Source organism: Martes martes (assembly GCF_963455335.1).
Source record: "Martes martes genome assembly, chromosome: 1".
In the NCBI taxonomy this organism is placed as follows: domain Eukaryota; kingdom Metazoa; phylum Chordata; class Mammalia; order Carnivora; family Mustelidae; genus Martes; species Martes martes.
In genome coordinates this window covers 199872399-199893078 of record NC_137888.1, presented here as the reverse complement: position 1 = coordinate 199893078, position 20680 = coordinate 199872399, and the positions used below count along the sequence as shown (strand labels likewise).

Below are 20680 nucleotides of genomic sequence, written 5' to 3'. Positions count from 1 at the left end.
AATGATTGGGGCGCCTGGGTGGCTCAGTGGGTTAAGCCTCTGCCTTCGGCTCAGGTCACGATCTCAGGGTCCTGGGATCGAGCCCTGCGTTGGGCTCTCTGCTTGGCAGGGAGCCTGCTTCCCCCCCTCCCCCCGCACCTGCCTCTCTGTGATCTATCTCTCTCTGTCAAATAAATAAAATCTTAAATAAATAAACTTCAATTTCTCTTTATAAAAAAAGGAAATAAAAATGATTGTAAGAAACTACTACAAACCGTTAAGCACCAACAAACTGTACAATCTAGAACAGATAAATTCCTAGAAACATACAACCATCTAAGACTGAATCATGAACAAATAGAGAATTTGAACAGACTGATTACTAGTAAAGAGATTGAATCCGTAACTAAAAAACCCCCTACAAATAGAAGTCCCAGACCAAATGGCTTCACTAGTGAATTCTATCAAATATGCCAAGAAGATTTAATACCAATCCTTCCAAACTCTTCCAAAAAATAAGAGGAAGGAACATTCCCAAACTTATTTTACAAGGCCAACATTATCCAGATACCAAAACCAGACAAGGGTGCCAAGAAAAAAAAAAATTACAGGCCAATATCCATGATCAACACAGATGCAAAAATCCTCAAGCAAATATTATCAAACCAAATTCAACAATACATTGAAGAGATCACACATCACAATCAACTGGGATTTATTCCAGGGATGCAAGGATGGTTCAATACCAGCAACTCAATCTAGAGTAATATACCACATTAACAAAATGAAGGACAGGGGCGCCTGGGTGGCTCAGTGGGTTAAAGCCTCTGCCTTCGACTCGGGTCGTGATCTCAGGGTCTTGGGATCGAGCCCCGCATCAGGCTCTCTGCTCTGCGGGGAGCCTGCTTCCTCCTCTCTCCCTGCCTGCCTCTCTTGCCTACTTGTGATCTCTGTCTGTCAAATAAAATCTTTAAAAAAAAAAAAAAAAAAAAAAAATGAAGGACAAAAAAATCCTATGATCACCTCAACAGATGTATAAAAAAAATCATTTGACAAAGTTCAACATCCACTTACGAATAAAAATTCTTGATAAGGAGTGGGATAGAGGGAACATACCTCAACATAATAAAGGCCATATATGACAAGCCCAACAGCTAACGTCATACCCAATGGTGAAAAGCTGAAAGTTTTTCCCCTAACCTCAGAAACAAGATCAGGATACCTACTTTTACCATTTTTATTCAACACAGTATCAGAAGTCCTAGCCACAGCAATTAGGCAAGAAAAGGAAATAAAAGGCATCCAAATTGGAGAAGAAGTGAAATGATCACCATTTGCAGAATTCATGCTACTATATTTAGAAAATCTGAAAGACTATACCAAATAATTCTTAGAATAAATGAATTCAGTAAAGTTGACAGAATATGAAATTGATACACAGAAATTAAAATAGTGGTTTTAGAGAAATTCAATGCACTACAAAAGAACACATTAAACAAGTAAACAAGGAAAATGATGCATGAACAGTAACAGAATATCAACATGACAGAAACCATAAAAAAGAATCAAACAAAAATTCTGGAGTTAGGGGTGCCTCGGTGGCTCAGTCTTTTAAGCGTCTGCCTTCGGCTCAGGTCATGATCCCAGAGTCCCGGGATCAAGCCCCACATCAGGCTTCTTGCTCAGCAGGGAGCCTGCTTCTCGCTCCCCCCACTCCCCCAGCTGTGTTCCCTCTCCCGCTGTGTCTCTGCCAAATAAATAAAAATAAAATCTTAAAAAAAAAAATTCTGGAGTTAAAGAATAGAGTATCTGAATTGAAAATTCCACTAGAGGATACAACATTAGATTGGACCAATCCGAAGAAAGATCTGATAACTCAAAGACGGAACATTTGAAATTCTCAAGTCAAATGAACTAAAAGAATAAAGATAAGAAAACCTAAGGGACATATCCACTCATCTAAATAAATGCTCTGAGTAAGATTTATCTTCCTCTTCTGATAAGTATCTCAATTTTTCAAAAATTCTCATTTATTTTCATCTCTAAGGAAATATTCTTTCTGCTAAAACCAGTAGTTCAACTCATATTCCTAAACCAATCCTCTATCCCTTCTAGGTTTCAACTCTATTACGCGCTTCAGTTTACTTTTGTTCTGCCCTAGAAATAAACTATAAAGCCAAATCGTGAAAGATAAAGGCAGGCCACCTGCTAGGTGGCATCCTCTACTTTCTTTTACCTGTCATACATTCTAAGAAATTGGTGACCTTCCACCAACTCTACAGCTTACTCTCAAACTTCATTCTCATAGGTTACCAATTATTTCCTTACTGACAAATCCAAAACCCTTGTCTCAGGCCTCACTTTTATTTCTTTGTAGGACAGTTCCATTGTCAACCTCCTGCATTTTAAAATGCTTTCCTTACCTTCCCATGACTTTTAAGATACGGACCATCCTTGGCTTGCCATTGAATTTCCTTTGCTCTCCTGATAAATGTATTTATCTCATCCAATGACACAATTTTCCCTCACTCAGCAATTTAACTAAGAGTGTCCCAAAGGTCTTGCTCTCTGACCAGTCTCCTTAGATCATATACCCCAGAAATCAGCTCCCAGGAAATTTGCCTAATACAGCCACAGTTGCACATTTCTCTCCACGAAAATCATCAATATTATCTACCCTCACCCACCTAATAAAACAAAACTCTACGCTACACTCTACACTAACACTTTGTCTTCTCACCTACCTACTCTTCTCTCCCATTACACTGAGATACACAGCCAAACTTTGCCATTTCCTTTCCCTCAAAGTTCGTAATTTATTACCTCTATGCTTCCGCTTAACAATAACAACTCCCTTCCAGCATGCCATACCCCAAATCTCACCAAGAGATTAAGGCCCATTAAATACCACCTTTTATTTTAAATTTTGACTAATCCTCATTAAAGTATGTATACTGCCTTTTTAAGGGTTTCATGATACGGCTTCTAATGTGTTTGTGGCTGGTACTGTTATCATCTGCACACTTACCTGAAAACAAGTACTTGTAAGGAGCCCAGCACAAGGCTTTGCTGAGAGTCAACATTTACCTGACAGTTACTCTAAGGTAAATTGTACAGTGTGCCAAATCATATCTAATATTTCAAAAACAACCTCCAAATGCTATCTCCTAACAGCTGCTTTGACAACTGATAATACCAAGCAAGCATCATCAATACACAGTGAACTAGGTTGTATTAAAAGAGAAAAATAAAACTAGCACCACTAAAAAATCACTAAATAGCCAGGTGTAACAATTACAGTTAAAATCTTTTGTAAAAGGCAATGCTGAAAGTTTTACACCACTCATTAGAGAAACAGAGCCCGCAACAGAGTAAGTATTCTATCACAGCTATCCATCACCCCCACCTAGTGGACACCAGTTGCTATTACCTAACAGGAAAAAGGCTGAGAAACAACCAGTTAAACACTAAGGGCAGGGTGAAGTTTCTCACTTTATAAAAGCGTAATAATCACAGAGCTGCGATTTTTTACTATAACAAATAAAATAAAACTTTTAGCTATCAAACTAATGATGAAAAAACCTAAATGTAACAGCTAAAGCTGTAAAACTCTTAGAAGAGTTGGGTTGTAAAACTTGATGACTCTGGATGAGGCAATGGTTTCTTAGATTTGCCACCATGCACAAGCAATCAAGCAACCTCACCTATCAATTGTTTTCAACATCTGTAGGATCCATACAATGTCCCTCTTCCATTCCTGACATTATTTGTTCTTTTTCTCCTGCTTATTTGCAGCACAATTTGAATATGAATAGCCTTACTGATCTTTCCTGAAAACCATTTCTTTTTTTTTTTTTAGATTTTATTTATTTATTTGACAGAGAGAGAGAGAGAGAGATCATGGGTGGGGGGCGGGGGAGGCAGGCTCTCTGCTGAGCAGAGCCCGATGTGGGGCTCGATCCCAGGACCCTGAGATCATGACCTGAGCCAAAGGCAGAGGCTTAACCCACTGAGCCACCCAGGCCACCCCTCCTGAGAACCATTTCTGACACTGCTGAGCACTTTGCTCCTGTATATTTTCCACATCATTAATTTGTACTCTTAATTATTTCCTTCTTTCCTTAGGTTTAATTTGCTGTTCTTTTTCCCATCTCTTGAGAAAGATGTGTGAATCACTGATTTTTCGGTCTTTCTTCTTTCCTAACTAATACACATTTAAAGATATAAATTTTCCTCTGGGCAGAGCTTCAGCTGTATTCAACAAAATTTAACATTCTTGTACTTTATCAATCATTTCATAATTATTCAGTTACAAAGATTTTCTATTTCCATTATAATTTCTTCTTTGACCCATAGATTACTTGGCAATATATTTCTTAATTTTCAAACATACAGGGACTGTCTGGTAATCTTGTCATTGACTTCCAGCATAACTGCACTGGTCAGAAAAAATACTCAGCATGGGGTAATTAGCAACTCAAATCTGATATAACTTAGCTTCTTATACAGATGTCCTAAAGGGATATGTTAACCAGAAGACTTGATCCCTTATAGAAGACCTATTTCTAAAATTAATCTGGTTAATTTATTAATTCATATTTTCTTTCTCAACAAAACGGTTTCCGTAGCCCTATCGAACTCTGGCCACTGACAAAATCAACCTGCAGGATAGAAAAGCTGAAGTTCAGAATCTGAACCATTATAAATTCACCAAACTAAAATATTGCTGAGGGGTCCCATTCAGACAGCCAGTAAGCCCATCTTCCCCAGAAATGTTCTTTCATTTTACAAAGTCTTTTAATTTTCAGAACACAAACAACACAGCAAACATTAACAAAGTTAATACATAAGGCACACCTAAACTTAACACCCAGAAAATAACAAAGAAAGATATAAAAAGTTCAATGATCAGAAAGTTGGATATCAAAGAATTAGTTTGCTTAGACCAATTCAGCAAAAAAATAGAAAACTACATTTAAATAATCTGTGCAAGTTATTTAATACTTGAAAGTCTCTTTTTCAAAAAGCTAGTAATATTGTTTAAATCTCTGATAAAACTTAAAACCTAGTGAAGTAGGAGTTCATAACCAAAGATTAACTTACCATCCTCTTGTGAAGAAGGATATGGATAAATGTGGTGGGAAGCTTTTGACTTCTCATCAGTAAAAGTCCCCTGGAAAGCAAATGAACAACATAAGGGTAAAGCACATGACAAACAGACTATGCAATGCCAGATGCAAATTGCCTAAGAATCATAAAAGCATTATTTTACTTATTATGTTTTATATATATATACACACATATATATCAAGACTATAATATTTTTGTTATTTTTAGTCAAAGAAAACAATTATTAACAAGAACAAATAAAAATGTAAATTATCTACAGACACAGTTTATATTGTTGTACAGAAAAATAAAGCAAGTACTTCTTACCTAATTCTCTGTGTATCTCTCTAGGAAACCTTGTCTGTAATACGAGTCTTTCTAAATCTAAAAGTTACTCCAAAGTCATCAGAAATTATCCAAATAATGCAAGACTATGACCATGAGCCGTAACTTACGGTTATACACATATAAGATTGACATTTCACTTGGCTCTAACATGTATGTACACTCCTGTTTTTTAAGTCAATGTTAGAATAGTGGATGTCATAAATACTAAGGTTAAGGTCTAGCTAGGCCACAGCTAGACTACTGCATACAATCTAGAATATGACTGGGAAGCCTTTTTTTTTTTTTAAAGAATTTATTTACTTCTTTATTTGAGACAGGGAGAACGCACAAGATGAGGGAGGGAAAGGGGCAATTGGACTCTGTGCTGAGTGTAGAGCTCGACACAGGGCTCAATCCCAAGACCCCAAGATCATGACCCAAACCAAAATCAAGAGTCAGACACTTGATCAACTGAGCCACCAAAGCGCCCCTACTTGGAAGCTATTTAGATATAAAAGTGCTCATTCTAGAGATCATAAGAATGAGGACAAGTCTTTTTTTGCGTGTGTGTCTTAAAATCAGGTATAAATAGCATCTTAATGTATTTCCTGAATTTTATCTTTGACAGTGAGTATTTACTAATTATTACAATCAGAAAAACACAATGCTATTTCTAATTGAAGAGAAATTCTAAAATTCTAAAATTTAGGACTATCTAAGATGAATTAGTTACAATAAAGCAAGGCATTCTCAATCATTACAAGTATTTGGGCACACTTCCAAACAACCACAAAAGATGCTGAAAAAGGGATGTCAGAGGAGCACAATGTCTGTGATTTTGGCCTCCGGAGTCCGTTAGGCCTAGGTTTGAACTTCAGCTCTACCATTTACAACTTGGGTGATGTAAGTATCTAAGTGTGTTTTGTGCTTCAGTGTCTTCTGTGAAAAACAGAGTGGTAGTAATACCTATTTCACAAGAAGTATAACAATATAGCAATGAGGTAACGACAGGGACAGGTACACTGTAAGTACTCAAACATTGGAGTTATTAATGCATTTTAAATGTTTAAGGAAAGGCCTAATCATCAGTATTCAATAATATCATTAGCTTACTGTCTCTTTCCTACGATCCTATGAAACCAGGAAGATCCTTATGTCCCTTTAGAGGTTATTCCTAGAATACAACCACTAAGCCAGGCCTTTAAGAAAAATGAGAACTAAATGTTCAGTATTAACTGTGGAAAATATATAAGCTTTTTCCAGGATTAACATGGAAGCAATAAGAGTAGGTAATTTCAGCTCGAAGGTAATACCCAGCAGGTTAATTTGTTCTGTCTCTGCTTTCTAACATTCTAGATATAATTAAACTACACTTGACAGCCACTTCAGTAAGCAGTCCCAAAGAGAAAAGAAGGTTAAGTGATTGGTTCAAAGTCAAAATGCTGGTGGGACGAGGAAGTGGGACTTGAGACTGCCTGACTCGATAGCACAATTATCTCATTTTTCTCTTTGGTAGGGATGTTGCATGTAAGAAAACACTGTACTAAATCTCCAAATGTAAACGGTATTAGGAATTCTTGCTTTAGGAACTTGAAAGATATTTTACTGATTACTGAAACATAACACAACTGGCAATCTCTCCTGCAGAAGAAAAATAAAGGTATCTGAGGAGGTTTCTCAACTAATCCTAAGGATTAGTAAAACTCTGTCACTCAAATGATGTTGTTTCAGAAAATTATCTTCTACCTGGGTCTCCTCAGCTAGTTCACCATGATACGGGGTTGCTTATAGTTCAGCCACATGTAGCCACAAACATACATGCAGTAAATACCCAAAGTCTTGGCCTAAAATGAGGTTAGAGAAGGGAGGGAAAGACATCTGAAGATAGCACTGGCACATGTGAATCAAGAGAATGTAAGCTTATGGGAAAAACAGAATTTTCCAGTCCACAAATGTAAATACAATACATACCAATGGGGTGGCGGGGATGAGGAAAAATAGGTTTACTTGAAGTGATATTTGATCTCTTTTTTTTTTTAAGGGAAGTTCTTTCTTTTTTTTTTTTAAAGATCTTATGTATTTGACAGAGAGAGATCAGAAGTAGGCAGAGCAGCAGGCAGAGAGAGAAGGGGAAGCAGGCTCCCTGCTGAGCAGAGAGCCCAATGTGGAGCTCGATCCCAGGACCCTGAGATCATGACCTGAGCCAAAGGCAGAGGCTTAACCCACTGAGCCACCCAGGTGCCCCAATATTTGATCTCCTCTTATCAACAACTGTGTCATCAATTTCTACTTTGACTTTGTGATTAGAGTAATATAGATCACATGGTCTCTTTAAATTACATAAACCCAGGGGCACCTGGGTGGCTCAGTCCATTAGGCATCCAATTCTTGGTTTTGGCTAAGGTCATGATCTCAGGGTCTTACTGGGTCTGCACTCAGCAGGGAGTCTGCCTGCGATTCTCTCTCCCTCTCCCTCTGCCCCTGCAGCCTGCATTCACTAACGCACTTGTTCTCTCTCTCTCAAAGAAATAAATCTAGAGGTGCCTGGGTGGCCTAGGGGTGCCGGGTTGGCTAAGTCAGTTAAGTGTCTGCCTTCGGCTCGAGTCATGATCTCGGGGTACTGGAATCAAGTCCCATGTCAGGCTCCTTGCTCAGCGGGGAATCTGCTTCTCCCTCTCCCTCTGCTCCTCCCCCATACTCGTGCTCGTTCTCTCCTCTCTCAAATTAACAAAATCTTTAAAAAAAAATGTTTTAAATAAAACTAAATAAATCTTTAAAAAATAAATTACATAAGCATATTTCACAATAGGACTACAATGACTGCATACCAATGATTATTAAATGCTAATTTTGCATACATATGTGCATCAAATCACTATATTGTACACCTTAAACTTACAAAGTGTTAGGTGTCAATTATATCTCAACAAAGCTAAGGGGGAAGAAAAATGCTTCTAGGATAAGAACTGGAGGTGAGTGGGAGAGAAAAAACTTGGTACTGTAAGAACCCAAAGAGAGAGAATTCTCATTTAATGCAGATAAATACAGAAACTAAAAGACATTATTATTGAAATTTATAAGCTTACTACTATACAATTTTCTGAAGTGATCATGTTTATTACCTGATGTCGTTTGATAATATCCTTCAATTTGTTAGCCAACTTCAGATCAACGTCTGGAACGAGGTAGATGTTGGGTCTGGTCAGACAATTGTTCTAAGGAAGAAAAAACAGATTTTGAAATTCTCTTGGTTTTGAAATGATGTCACATTATTAATGAATTACCCTAATGGCCAAAGTTGACGTTAAAAGCCATAGTGTTTAAAATGGAAAGATGTTTTTTAGTGTAGACTGCAGAGGTCTCATTTCAATATAAAACCTAGGTGTGTTCAGAATGCCACTTAATGCCATCCTCAGATCCCTTCTCTACAGCTAAGTACACCTAGGCAAAAAATGTTCAGAATCACAACCTAAAGAAATTCCTTGTATTTTTCATTAAGGTACCACACTCACATATTGATACTTCTATAGCCAATCCTACCTGAATTGACCTTAACAGTCCAAATCTAATGTAGTGTTTCCATCTACATCTTTTATTGGGTGGGGAGGGGAGAGGATCCCAGGGAAATGCCCATTTTGGCTCATTATATAAGTTACTTATAGCTCCTCTTCCCATTTCTAAACTTACAAATAGCAGTGATTAAAACATGCATATTAACTCCTCAAATCATCATTAAAAAAATCAGTGAACCAACCACAAAAATTGTTTCTCTAGCTAGCAGTTCATGAGACAAATTTCAGACATCAAGTTAATGATAATACCTAGCTGAATCTTTGCCAGCTGCCTCTCCCCAAGAAGGCTAACTCAGTAATCGTTAAAAATTACCAATCAATAAAAATACTAGAAAGAAAAGAAGAATACTAAGTGTTCTCTCTTCCAGATTATATCTAGTTAGGGAAGTAAGATCTGTATTTATGGTACAACCCTGAAACAAATCTTAAAAGAAAAAAAAAAAGACTACATAAACGAGTGACCAGTAGATTGAGAGTGTTTATATTAAATATGAAAGAGATTCAAATAACGAATTAAGTGAAATAAAGAAAGAAAATATCAGGGTATCTGGATGGCTCAGTTAATCATTTGACTCTTAATTTTGGCTCAGGTCATGAGATCGAGCCCTGTAGATTCTCTGTTGAGATTCTCTGCCTCTCCCCCTTCCTCTCACCCTCTCTCTCTCTATAAGCATCAAAATAAAGGAAATATCATAGATTACTTCACAAAACGTTTAGGATCAATATTCTATAAATGACAAGTTTTAGTCATACTTTATAGCTCTAATTCCCCAAAACCCATAAAAATAACAGACCAGATTTCAGAAAATCTTTCTTCTTTTGATCTTTTGGCAGTCCAATAAAGCCAATCTTAGAACTGAAAGTATATTAAAGGGAAAACATTTTTAATATTTAACTTTCTGAGTTACCTGCACCAATGTTTTCTCAATGTTCATAAACATTTCAACATTCCGATCCATTCGGGATGGATTCTGTAGATCAAACCTACGCCTAAAGAGAAGAAAAGCATTAGTTAATTTGTCTTCTACCTTCGACAAAAGTGAAAACTTAGTGTTAGCACTCAACACAAATGAACTGCAAAGACGTGGAAATTAAAATAGAGCTCTACAAAACATATGAGGGTATTTTCTCAGTGTAAGAAAACAGTGTCAAAATCTTCATAAAACATTAAATATTATGACATTAAGGTCCACTCCAGTCAAAATGAAGAACCCCGGGGGTGCCTGGGTGGCTCAGTGGGTTAAAGCCTCTGCCTTCAGCTCGGGTCATGATCCCAGGGTCCTGGGATCAAGCCCCGCATAGGGCTCTCTGCTCAACGCGGAGCCTGCTACCCCCACCCCCCGCCTGCTTCTCTGCCTACTTGTGATCTCTGCCTGTCAAATAAATAAATAAAATCTTAAAAAAAAAAAAATGAAGAAGCCATACCATGAAGTATCCTGTTTTTCTTAAGTCTAAGATATTTTACATCATCTAGAAAAGGAGTCCACACATCCAAAGGCAGTGAACTATTATACCGTTCTTCAGGTGTAAGGAAAATTTATCTGGTTTCTATATGCTTAAAAGTCATTTGCTCAAATTCATCAGTGTCTGTGCTCTCCTTGAGCCTACTACTGTCCTAAATCTGGTAAATTCATCTCTTCACCTTTTCTCTCTCCCCAATGTCTTTTTATGTAAGTATCCAAGCATAACATTCTAATGTTGTCTGCCTAATCTCACCCACTTCCATATGATTTAATCTTAACAAATCTGAATGCTTCTTTCACCATATCTTTAATTCAACACTTACTTTGATTTTGCCCCATTTTAATTCCAGGGAAAGTATAGCTCAGTAATTGAGAGTGTGGGCTGTGGAATCAAGCCGTTCTGGGTTCTAATCCTGACCCCATTTTTATTTATGTAGTCTGGAGTGATTTACTAATCCAAGGATCAATTTCTTCGTGAATACAACGGCCCATTACAGGTTTTTGTGAAGGTCAAATGAGATATATACGTTAAGGGCTTAAGACCATGTCTTTTTACGGTCTATTTAGTCTGTAAGTGATCAGTAATTGTTAACTATGGTTATAACACTTTGTTTTGGTTTGGTTTTTGTTTTTTTTTTAAAGATTTATTCATTTTGAGAAAGAGAGCAAGGGGAGGGGCAGAGGGAAAGAGCAAAAGAACTCTCCAAGAGATTCCCCACTGAGTGCCGAGCTTGACGCAGGGCTCAGGCCCAGGACCCTGAGATCATGACCTGAGCCGAAATCAAGAGTCAGATGCTTAACCAACTGAGCCACCCAGGTGCCCCTATGGTTATGTTTTTAAATCATTACTACTATGTGCTAGCTAGGATTAGGCACTCTGAATGCAGAGCTCATGCTCTACCTCTCAGGTTATCCTGTTTTAACCAGGAGATGCTCCCCACACTTCCAACCGTTCTTCCAAACTCTCCAGCCTTTCCTGTATGTCACTACCTACTCTGTGGGCTTGATACTATCGCCTCCAGGGTCTGCCACAAGCCACGTTCCCTATGAAGCTATTCCTGTCTTCTGCCATGCTCCTAATACATCCTGTGCACATTGCTGTTAAAGCCCCACAAAAGAATCATCTTGTTGCTAAGACAGCTCATTAGATGCCTTGAAGGCAAAGACCAGGTTTGTTTAAAACTATTCTATACAGCCCTAGTAGCCAACAGAATGTGTGGCTTTAGGGACACCTGGGTGGCTCAGCCAGCTCGTCCGACCCTTGATTTCAGCTCATGTCATGAGCTCAAGGTCATGAGATTGAGCTCTGTGTCAAGCTCTGTTCTGGGCATGGAGCCTGCTTAAGATTCTTCTTTCTCCCACCCTCTCCCTCTGTCCCTCCTCAAATCTATCTTTAAAAAAAAAAAAAAAAAAGTGTGGCTTTATAAAGCACACCACTCAGGAAATTAATATTTATTTTGACTAAGCTCCAATTTGGAAATTAAGGAAAGCGTCCACTAAACCACAGAAATAAGTAATTTGGAAAGGAACTAGTTATAGCTTAAAAAATGGCCTTTACATGTAAGAGGGACCTTTGTCCCAAGTCAATTGAATCAATATCTTGATTTAATCTTGGTACACAGAACTTAATCCTTAAATCCCATTTTTTTGGTTGTTTAGTATCTTCCTTTCCTAACTTCTGAGGAAGGGGTAGGTCAGAAATGCCAAGCAATTCCCAACAACAGAGTAACACGTGACTGACTGGCACAACCCTATTAGAGCAAAGGGGCTTCCACTGGTTCTTTCAGCACAACACAGGGAGAGACATGTGAGTGTCTCCCCTTTCTAAAGAAGGGGTCAGTCTTTCACAGGCTTCTGATAACGAACTATATCCAGAAATGTCTTACTTCAGAATTGCTTGTATAAGCCTTTACTCATATTATTCACAAAGAAACTGCTTCCTTAGTAAATGATTCAGATGAGGCTAAAAGGAATTATCACGCTCAGAAATCTGAGAAATAGTTTGAAAGTAGTCATTAAACAAATTAAAATAAGGTTGCCTGGATTTACCTGCAAATGAAGATTAAGAGCTAAATGATTCTGGTAAACAGAAAAAGGAAATTAAGAATTTACTCTGCCTTTCTGTTGGGGCACCTGGGTGGCTCAGTGGGTTAAAGCCTCTGCCTTCGGCTCAGGTGATGATCCCAGGGTCCTGGGATCAAGCCCCACATCGGGCTCTCTGCTCAGCGGGAAGCCTGCTTCCCTTCCTCTCTCTCTGCCTCTCTCTGCCTACTTGCAATCTCTCTCTGTCAAATAAATAAACAAAATCTTTAAAAAAAAAAAAAAGAATTTACTCTGCCTTTTTAATTTCTGATGGGTTTAATTTCTCAGTATTCTAGCTAATAAACGAAGTAGGAATTACAGAGTAACAGTCTTTTACAACAAATTACCTAAAAAACAGTAAGCACTTAGATCTATGTATTAGAATGCCTACTTTCTAATTTTTTCAAAATTTAAATGCTACAGCTTGGTGAAGCTGTAATGATAGCATGATTTGAGGCACTAAATATCAACATCAGTCTAACAAGCAGAAACAATCAGATACTGTATGCCTCCATGCCTCCAGAGGGAAGAACACAACACTGTCTATTAAGCACTACAGACGTCCCTCACCCCCCCAAAAAAAAGCTGAATCAGACTAAGCCTCTAGCTCTAACTCCACTTTACTAGAAATTTAGAAGACTATGTTAAATGATATCCTAGGGAACATATTAGCAAAATCTAGAACATAGAAGTCTACAAGACCACTTATTTTTGTAAAAAAGTAACTGGCGAGGGTAAGAGGGGGAAGAGAGACCAAGGAGGAAAACTATTAATTTTCTTTTTATTTTTTAAGGGGGGAGAGGGACAAGGAGAAAGGGAGAGAGAATCTAAAGCAGGCTCCATGATCTCATAACCCTGAGATCATGACCTGAGCCAAAATCAAGAGCTGGAATCTTAACCTATTAACCCACCCAGGTGCCCCAATTTCCTGAGACACATCAACCAAATGTCATGTATGAATCTTCTTTGAATACTGATTAATATAAATTAATGTAAAAATATAAGCAACATAAAAACCACCCATGAAATAATCAGGGAAGCTTGAACACTAAGTGGGTATTTAATAACACTGAAAAATTATTGATAATTTTCTTAGTTGTGACAATGGCACTGTTATAATGCTTTATAAAAAATCCTATTCCGGGGCGCCTTGCTGGCTCAGTCAGTTAGGCGCCTGACTCTGTCTGGATCTCAGCTCAGGTCTTGACTCAGGGTCACGTGTTCAAGCCCCAAGTTGAGCTCCACACTTGGCGTGCAGCCTGCATATAATAAATAAATAAATGAATGAATGAATGAGTGAATGAATAAATAGAAAGACCTAAGCTCTTTAGCAGCACCTGGCTGGCTCAGTCGGTAGAGCATGCAACTCTTGATCTCAGAACCCCATCTTGGGCACAGAGATTACCTTAAAAAAAAAATCTCATGAGGCGCCTAGATGGCTCAGTTGGTTAAATGTTCAACTACTGATTTCGCTCAGATCATGATCTCAGGGTTGTAAAGATCAAACCCTGCATCCCTTAGAATTCTCTATCTCTCCCCCTCTTCCCTTCAAAATCCCCTGCAAAATCCTGTGCTTTAAAAATAAATTTAGAAACAAACAGTGAATATTTACAAATGAAATTACATAAAGTTAAAGGTGCATGAAGGTAAATGGCAGTTCACTTTATTATTCTCTCTTTTATAGTTTATCTTTTCCATAATAAACTAAAATGTTTTACCAATGATTTAATAACACAACAGAGTAAAGCTTTTTCCTGATTCAGCAATATGCTATGTAAGCAAAAAAAGTATTTAAAATATACGAATATTGTGAAAAACTGAAACAGGGCACCTGGGTGGCTCAGTCGGTTAAGCGTCTGACTCTTGGTTTCAGCTGAGATGGTGATCTCAGGGTCATGAAAGCAAGGGTCAGGTTCTGCCTGAGGGTCTCTCTCTCCCTCTCCTTTTGCTCCTCCCCCACTCATGTTCTAAATTAAATAATTAATTTAAGAATCTTGAAAAAGAAAAACTGAAATAAACTCAAGTAAATATAGTATAACCTCTAGTTGAAAGATTTAATCTTTTTATTTTGAAATTACCAAGAGTACTTAAATAAGTTTTACTTTATACAATATAGAAAAATGCTCAAACCTACACATAAGGGAAATGTAAATTAAAACTAAAATTATAAAGCCTTTTGAATCTTAATGCAGAGAACTAGAAGAGACAACACATGAACATGTAATTCTCTGGCTTTTGAAACTTTTGGTCATTTAAAATGTAAATATGAGCACTTCATTGACAGCTTACTAATTAATAATGAGTCTTCTGCTTTGTTTCCCTCTGGCAATCTGCCAGGCAATGTCTCATGGCAGCCTTTCAATCAAAGGCAATACTGTCTGTCAAAAGGGCCCTCATTAGCTTTATTGCTCCAATTCTGTGCCTCTTGTGATTATTGTTAGGGATGTTCTCTTCTCATCCTCAGCCTCAGATAGAAAATATAGTTAAATAAAAATAATCAACAAAGGATCCTGGAGAATGAGTTTAATTCCTTGGAAAGTGGTATGAAGGGCTTCAGGAGCAAACTTGGAAAGGAAAAGACAAAAATGCACTGAGCTGGGAGCATGGCAAAAAGCAGACAACAGTATAGCAGAACAGTTTTGTGGGAAGTTGGCCTCAAGCATTAGGGGGCTTTGTCTAATAATGGCAAGCTACAAAACCATGGAGACCAGCAACAGAAGGATGGTCCTGTATGCCACACTCCAAAAGGGTGGCAAATAGCCTACAGATAAAACAGCCTGAAACAGGTAGTCATATATGCAGGGAGGGAGGTCTACTACGTAGAAGCAGACAACAAATCATATCCTGCTAGGAATGTGACTTTGGGGATAATTAAAGTGGTTTGGATTCTTGCTATATTATTTTTTAAAAATTTAAAAGCTAGATGGCCGCTTTAAAATATGCTATAAAAAGGATAATTCTTCAGCCTGGGCGGCTCAGTGGGTTAAACCTCTGCCTTCCGCTTGGGTCCTCTGCTTGGGTCCTAGGGTCCTGGGATCGAGCCCCGCATCGGGCTCTCTGCTCAGCAGGGAGCCTGCTTCCCCCTCTCTCTGCCTACTTGTGATCTCTGTGTGTCAAATAAATAAATAAAATCTTAAAAAAAAAAAAAAAGATCTAAACCATGTTTGTGCTAGAACGACAGCCTCACTACCCAGCATTTCTCAAAGTAAGGCCTGACAACCATTTAGAGTACTTTTTGAAAATATAGATTTTCAGTTTTCATACCACACTTAATAGTTAACAATGTATGTCCATGAAGCCCAGTAATCTATATTTTTAAAAGTATTCCAAGTGGGGGCACCTAGGTGACCCAGTCAGTTAAGGGTCTGCCTTCAACTCAGGTCATAATCCCAGGATCCTGGGATAGAGTCCCACAACGGGCTCCCTGCTCAACGGGGAGCCTGCTTCTTCCTCTCCCTCTGCCATCCCCCACCCTCCCCACTTGGGCTCACTGGCTATCTCTCTGTCAAATAAATAAATAGGATCTTAAAAAAAAAAAAAAAAAAAAGGTATTCCAAGTGATTCAAGTGATCCTAAAGTTTAAAAGCCATTACCCGAGACTTAGTATGGTAATATCTAAAAAATGAAAATCAGAAGGAGACTTCGAAGGCAGGGAATAAAAGTAGAAAGAAAAGTAGGTCTGAGCATATCTGCAAGAAATAAATGTTGGCAGCAAATTGTGTCACGGGTAAAAATAAAAGGCCATTTCTCACATTAAGACAAATCCTGAACTTTGTTAACTAAGCCTAGATTCACCACTGTCAAGCAAAACTAATAAAACACAAAATATTTTCAATCAGTCATCTCTTTAAAAGGCATGAAACAGGATTACAATGCACAGTAATCTGTACAGAACTGTAAGAATAAACAGGATTCTAATCACTCTGCAGAAGGACACTGACATTTATTGAATTGAGTTTGGCTATATTTAATCTCTACTTCAGGAAATGTTACCAGATTTCCATAGGATGTCAAAATCCCCCTGGTTTGGTATCCCTCAGTAATATACAACTATATATAACATTAGCCCAGTTTTCTCCTTTAACGTAAACCTGCAAATAAGGCACTCACTTCTGACTATTTAGAGACATGCAGAAAGATCACATTCAAACACTCTGGAATCTTAATCTGTATTGTCTGTTCAGTGTTCCCACTTAACCTTGTAAGTGATAAGCCAGCCTGACATCACTGAAAGCTAAAAGAAAGCAGGAAGTAAGAAAGAACCAAACAGAAACAAGAGAAAAAGAGAACGTTTGGCCATTAGAAGGAAATGAGCAAACTATGGAGCTAGACTGTGAGGTTAACTGGAGAACACAAACGAGGTTCACAGGGGTATGCTGGGCCTGGGGAAAGCTGGAGGCACTGTCAATATGACAGGCCACTATTCAGACTTCCAAATGGGTGGATGGTCACTAAAATATGCACAGTCAGACTGTAAATGGTCCACTCCCTGTAAGCATGTAAGTTTGGGGGAGGGGTGAGTGTGCACGGCAACTAAGTGTCTAATGACACCAGAAAGGGGAGGATTCTGGTACAGTGAGTAAAAGACTTGGAAAAATTCTTTTTTTTTTTTTCTCTAAGATTTTATTTATTTATTTGACAGAGATAGAGAGATCACAAGCAGAGAGGCAGGCAGAAATAGAGGGAGAAGCAGGCTCCCCGCTGAGCAGAGAGCCCAATGCGGGACTTGATCCCAAGACCCTAGGACCATGACCTGAGCCAAGGCAGACGCTTAACCCACTGAGCCACCCAGGTGCCCCAAGACTTGGAAAAATTCTTACTCCTCACTCCTCTTAAAGTCTTCAACTTTAACCTTTACTTCTTTCTTGGCCTCCCTTTTAATTAAAGACATCTTACTTTACATATCCTTCTAAACTCTTTCACCTAAAAATATTCCATTGCACTGGTGCATGTTCCAGAACAAGCAAGTTCCAGAAGAGGTGACTTAGGAGAAGTCATCTCATTTTGAGACTGTCTTCGAGTACACATCAGGATTTAGGACACAAAATGAACAAGAAAATAAGAGAGTCCCATGTGGGAATCTAGAGCTAACAGTAGGTTACGAATCACATCCGAGAGTAGTCAGACATGCTGTCAATCCTAGTTCAGGGAACACCCTGTAAGAGTCCCGGCACCACCGCCAGAAGCAGAGGTACAAAACAGCAGCCACATCTGGTGACAACACTCTTGTGCTCATTGCATTAATTATCTGCTATCTATTAAGCACGCACCCACACATAAAAAGTTCAGCAAATACACAAAGTCTGTATCACTTGCTATTCACTGTAAATAAATCATTTACTTACAAACTTGTCCTATTTATCAATGTGAGCACTTCTTTGCCTTTTCCAGCCATATTTTTTTTTTCCCAGCCATATTTTAAACTACCCAGATTACATGCATATTCTCCTAGAAAGATGCTAAGACTGCACTTCACATAAACACAACTAAAACCTCAAAACAACTTCAAGTCAATTCCCCCCAGCACCCCCTTCAACCCCCTGCCTGTGAAGGGACTCCCCACTATCCCTGAACGTTGGAACCATCACCATGAAACCCTCACTAGTCTCAGCAGCTGAACGTCCCACACAGAGATGGGAGAAACCCCAGAGCTTAAGAGATAAAGCACCAAGAGAGACAGGGTGAGAAAAGGGAAAGAGGAGAGTGAAGGAAAAATGCAACACTCCAAGAAGAGCAGCAATGACTCTATCCTAGCTGCACCACTGCCGGAGGAATGGTCTGCACTCCTGAGCTGGGTTCCTCTCGTCTGTGTCCCGAGGACAGCACACCAGACATCTCTCATTCTGAAGGCCTGGCTCACAAAAACACTTAAATTGCTGTTTTTTAGCACAACGTTAAGTTCACAATACCCATTTATATATTTCACAGTGAGCCAACCTTCTAATTTGCTAAGAATACACACTCATCTATTATCTAGATACAACTATATATGAGAAGTAATTTGCCTAATAAATGGAATAATTGTTCGAGATTTCTCCTGGGTGTAGGTACAAAGTAAACCAGAAAAACCAAATAAAGCTTCCACTTTGTACATTAATTATAATGTGCTTTTAGAATTCTCTAACACCATACAAAGAAGGTAGACGATTTAACATTAAATAACTTAAATATCACATCAAGACATACAAATAAACACAAAAACTTACCATCCCTGTTCATTTTTATACTTGTAAGCAGCCCCAAGAATGTGACACAAGGTGCCTCCAGCTTTGAAATCCATGAAACATTTTGCCTAAAAATGAGAGGTTACACATGAGAAAAATAAAAGTTCTGACAAAATTAGTCATGTCTGAATTCAAAGTTTTATAAATTCAAAAGTTATAAACTGGTAGCTTAACCTCATTATATACTTTCTGGAACCAAATAAGGTATAAGGAAATTTTTTCCGAAAGTGAATTAAAAATTCTTTTAATTCAATTTATTACTCTTTTAGTAAACAGTCTCTTAAAAACAAGATATACAAAGGAAATACCAAAATGTTTCAACAGGAAACACTAATGGGCAGAAAATATTGATACACTACAAACTCCACTGATAAATATAAAATGTGATTTTTAAAATGTATAAAATCCCAGTAAAACATAATTTCCAACAATATGATTTTCCTGTAGAATAAGAAATATTAGTATACATTAGACTTTGTTCCCAAATTAGGCCCCACACTTAAATTATGCAAAAATTACAACTGAACTCTTGTGATAATATTTTAATGACCATGAAACACAGTGTTAATTGTATGTAAAATTATAGCTAAAATCTGTGCAACAATTTAAAAGAGATGTGCACTTTATGGTTTATAAAAGTAATGAACAAATAAATCAAATGCTGAATGACTTCTACACTATGGAAGTAAAAGTTTCATATAAACTGATCATCAAATATGCTAATAAGATGAAAGTATCAGAAATACAGCATACACAAGATGGGATCCGGAAGGAGACAAACCGTAAGAAACTCTTAATCTCACGAAACAAACTGAGGGTTGCTGGGGGATGGGGGGTAAGGAGAGGGTGGTTGAGTGATGGACACTGTGAAGAGTATGTGATATGGTGAGTGCTGTGAAATGTGCAAGCCTGATGACTCACAGACCTGTATCCCTGGGGCAAATAATACGTTACATGTTAATAAAAATAATATAAAAATAAATAAATAAAAGAAACAAACCCCTCCAAAAAGAAATACAGCATGCATTTTTTTTCCTTCAAAATGATTCTTACAAAATAATGTAATGAAAAGAACTCCATGATGTCAAATATAAGAAGGCAAAAAATAGAACAGTGGTTGCTAGGGGTTGGGGAGAGAGTGAAGAGTTATGGTTCAATGAGTACAGAGTTACAATCTGGGAAAATGACAAAGTTCTGGAGATGGATGGTAGTAACAGTTGGACAACAATGTGAATAATGCCACTGAACTACACACTTAAAGTTATTAAAATATTTTACTATAATGAAAAAATAAAAAACATTTTAAAAAATAAAAAATACTTAGAAAATCATTAAGATGAGCTCTTCTAAGTCATTCTGGTTTTCCTGCTGCTTTTTAAATACATAGGTTTGAGTTCCTAATTTCTTGCCCAACACTATTCCCAGTACACCCCAAATGCTGCATTACATATTCCTAAGCAAATACATCCAGGTGCAATTCTTACCATTGACAACATGTTATTTATCTAGGAAAATGAACAAGTTATTAAAATCTTCTAGTGTTGACATCTTAAATTAGAATAATGTGCTGGACGGTATCTACAAGAGCAGAATTAAACAGTTCTACTGAGCCTTCTCTGAACCCGCAGAGGCTGGGCTGAAATGTCCTCTCCAACCACATATGCATATCACTACTATGCACATGCAAACCACTCAGCGTTAATACTGAGATGACTGGTTTATACATTTATCTCTAATATGAACTCCTTGAGGACAGGAACAATGTCCTATTCAAATCTTTAACATCAGTATTCAACAGAGTGCCTGACAATGTAGGTAATCCATAAAACTTTTTCAATAGTTCAAGTATACTAAAATAATTTAAAAACTCATAGCTGAAAAAACAACCAAAAAAACACTCTTAAGTGTCAAAAAAAAAAAAATC

At 37.8% G+C, this 20680-nt stretch overlaps 1 protein-coding gene across 4 annotated transcripts in view; it reads right to left on the bottom strand.

The window, feature by feature from the left end:
* The window catches only part of SMARCC1 (SWI/SNF related BAF chromatin remodeling complex subunit C1), a gene marked incomplete at its 5' end in the record, with an annotated part of 173183 nt that overhangs the window by 127656 nt on the left and 24847 nt on the right, over positions 1–20680 (bottom strand). For all 4 annotated transcript variants that reach the window (XM_080801830.1, XM_080801831.1, XM_080801832.1 and 1 more), the window contains 4 exons: positions 5083–5152; positions 8538–8630; positions 9896–9977; positions 18739–18824. In XM_080801830.1, the coding sequence (XP_080657956.1) occupies positions 5083–5152; positions 8538–8630; positions 9896–9977; positions 18739–18824 (331 nt within the window). The remainder of the gene's footprint in view (positions 1–5082; positions 5153–8537; positions 8631–9895; positions 9978–18738; positions 18825–20680) is intronic.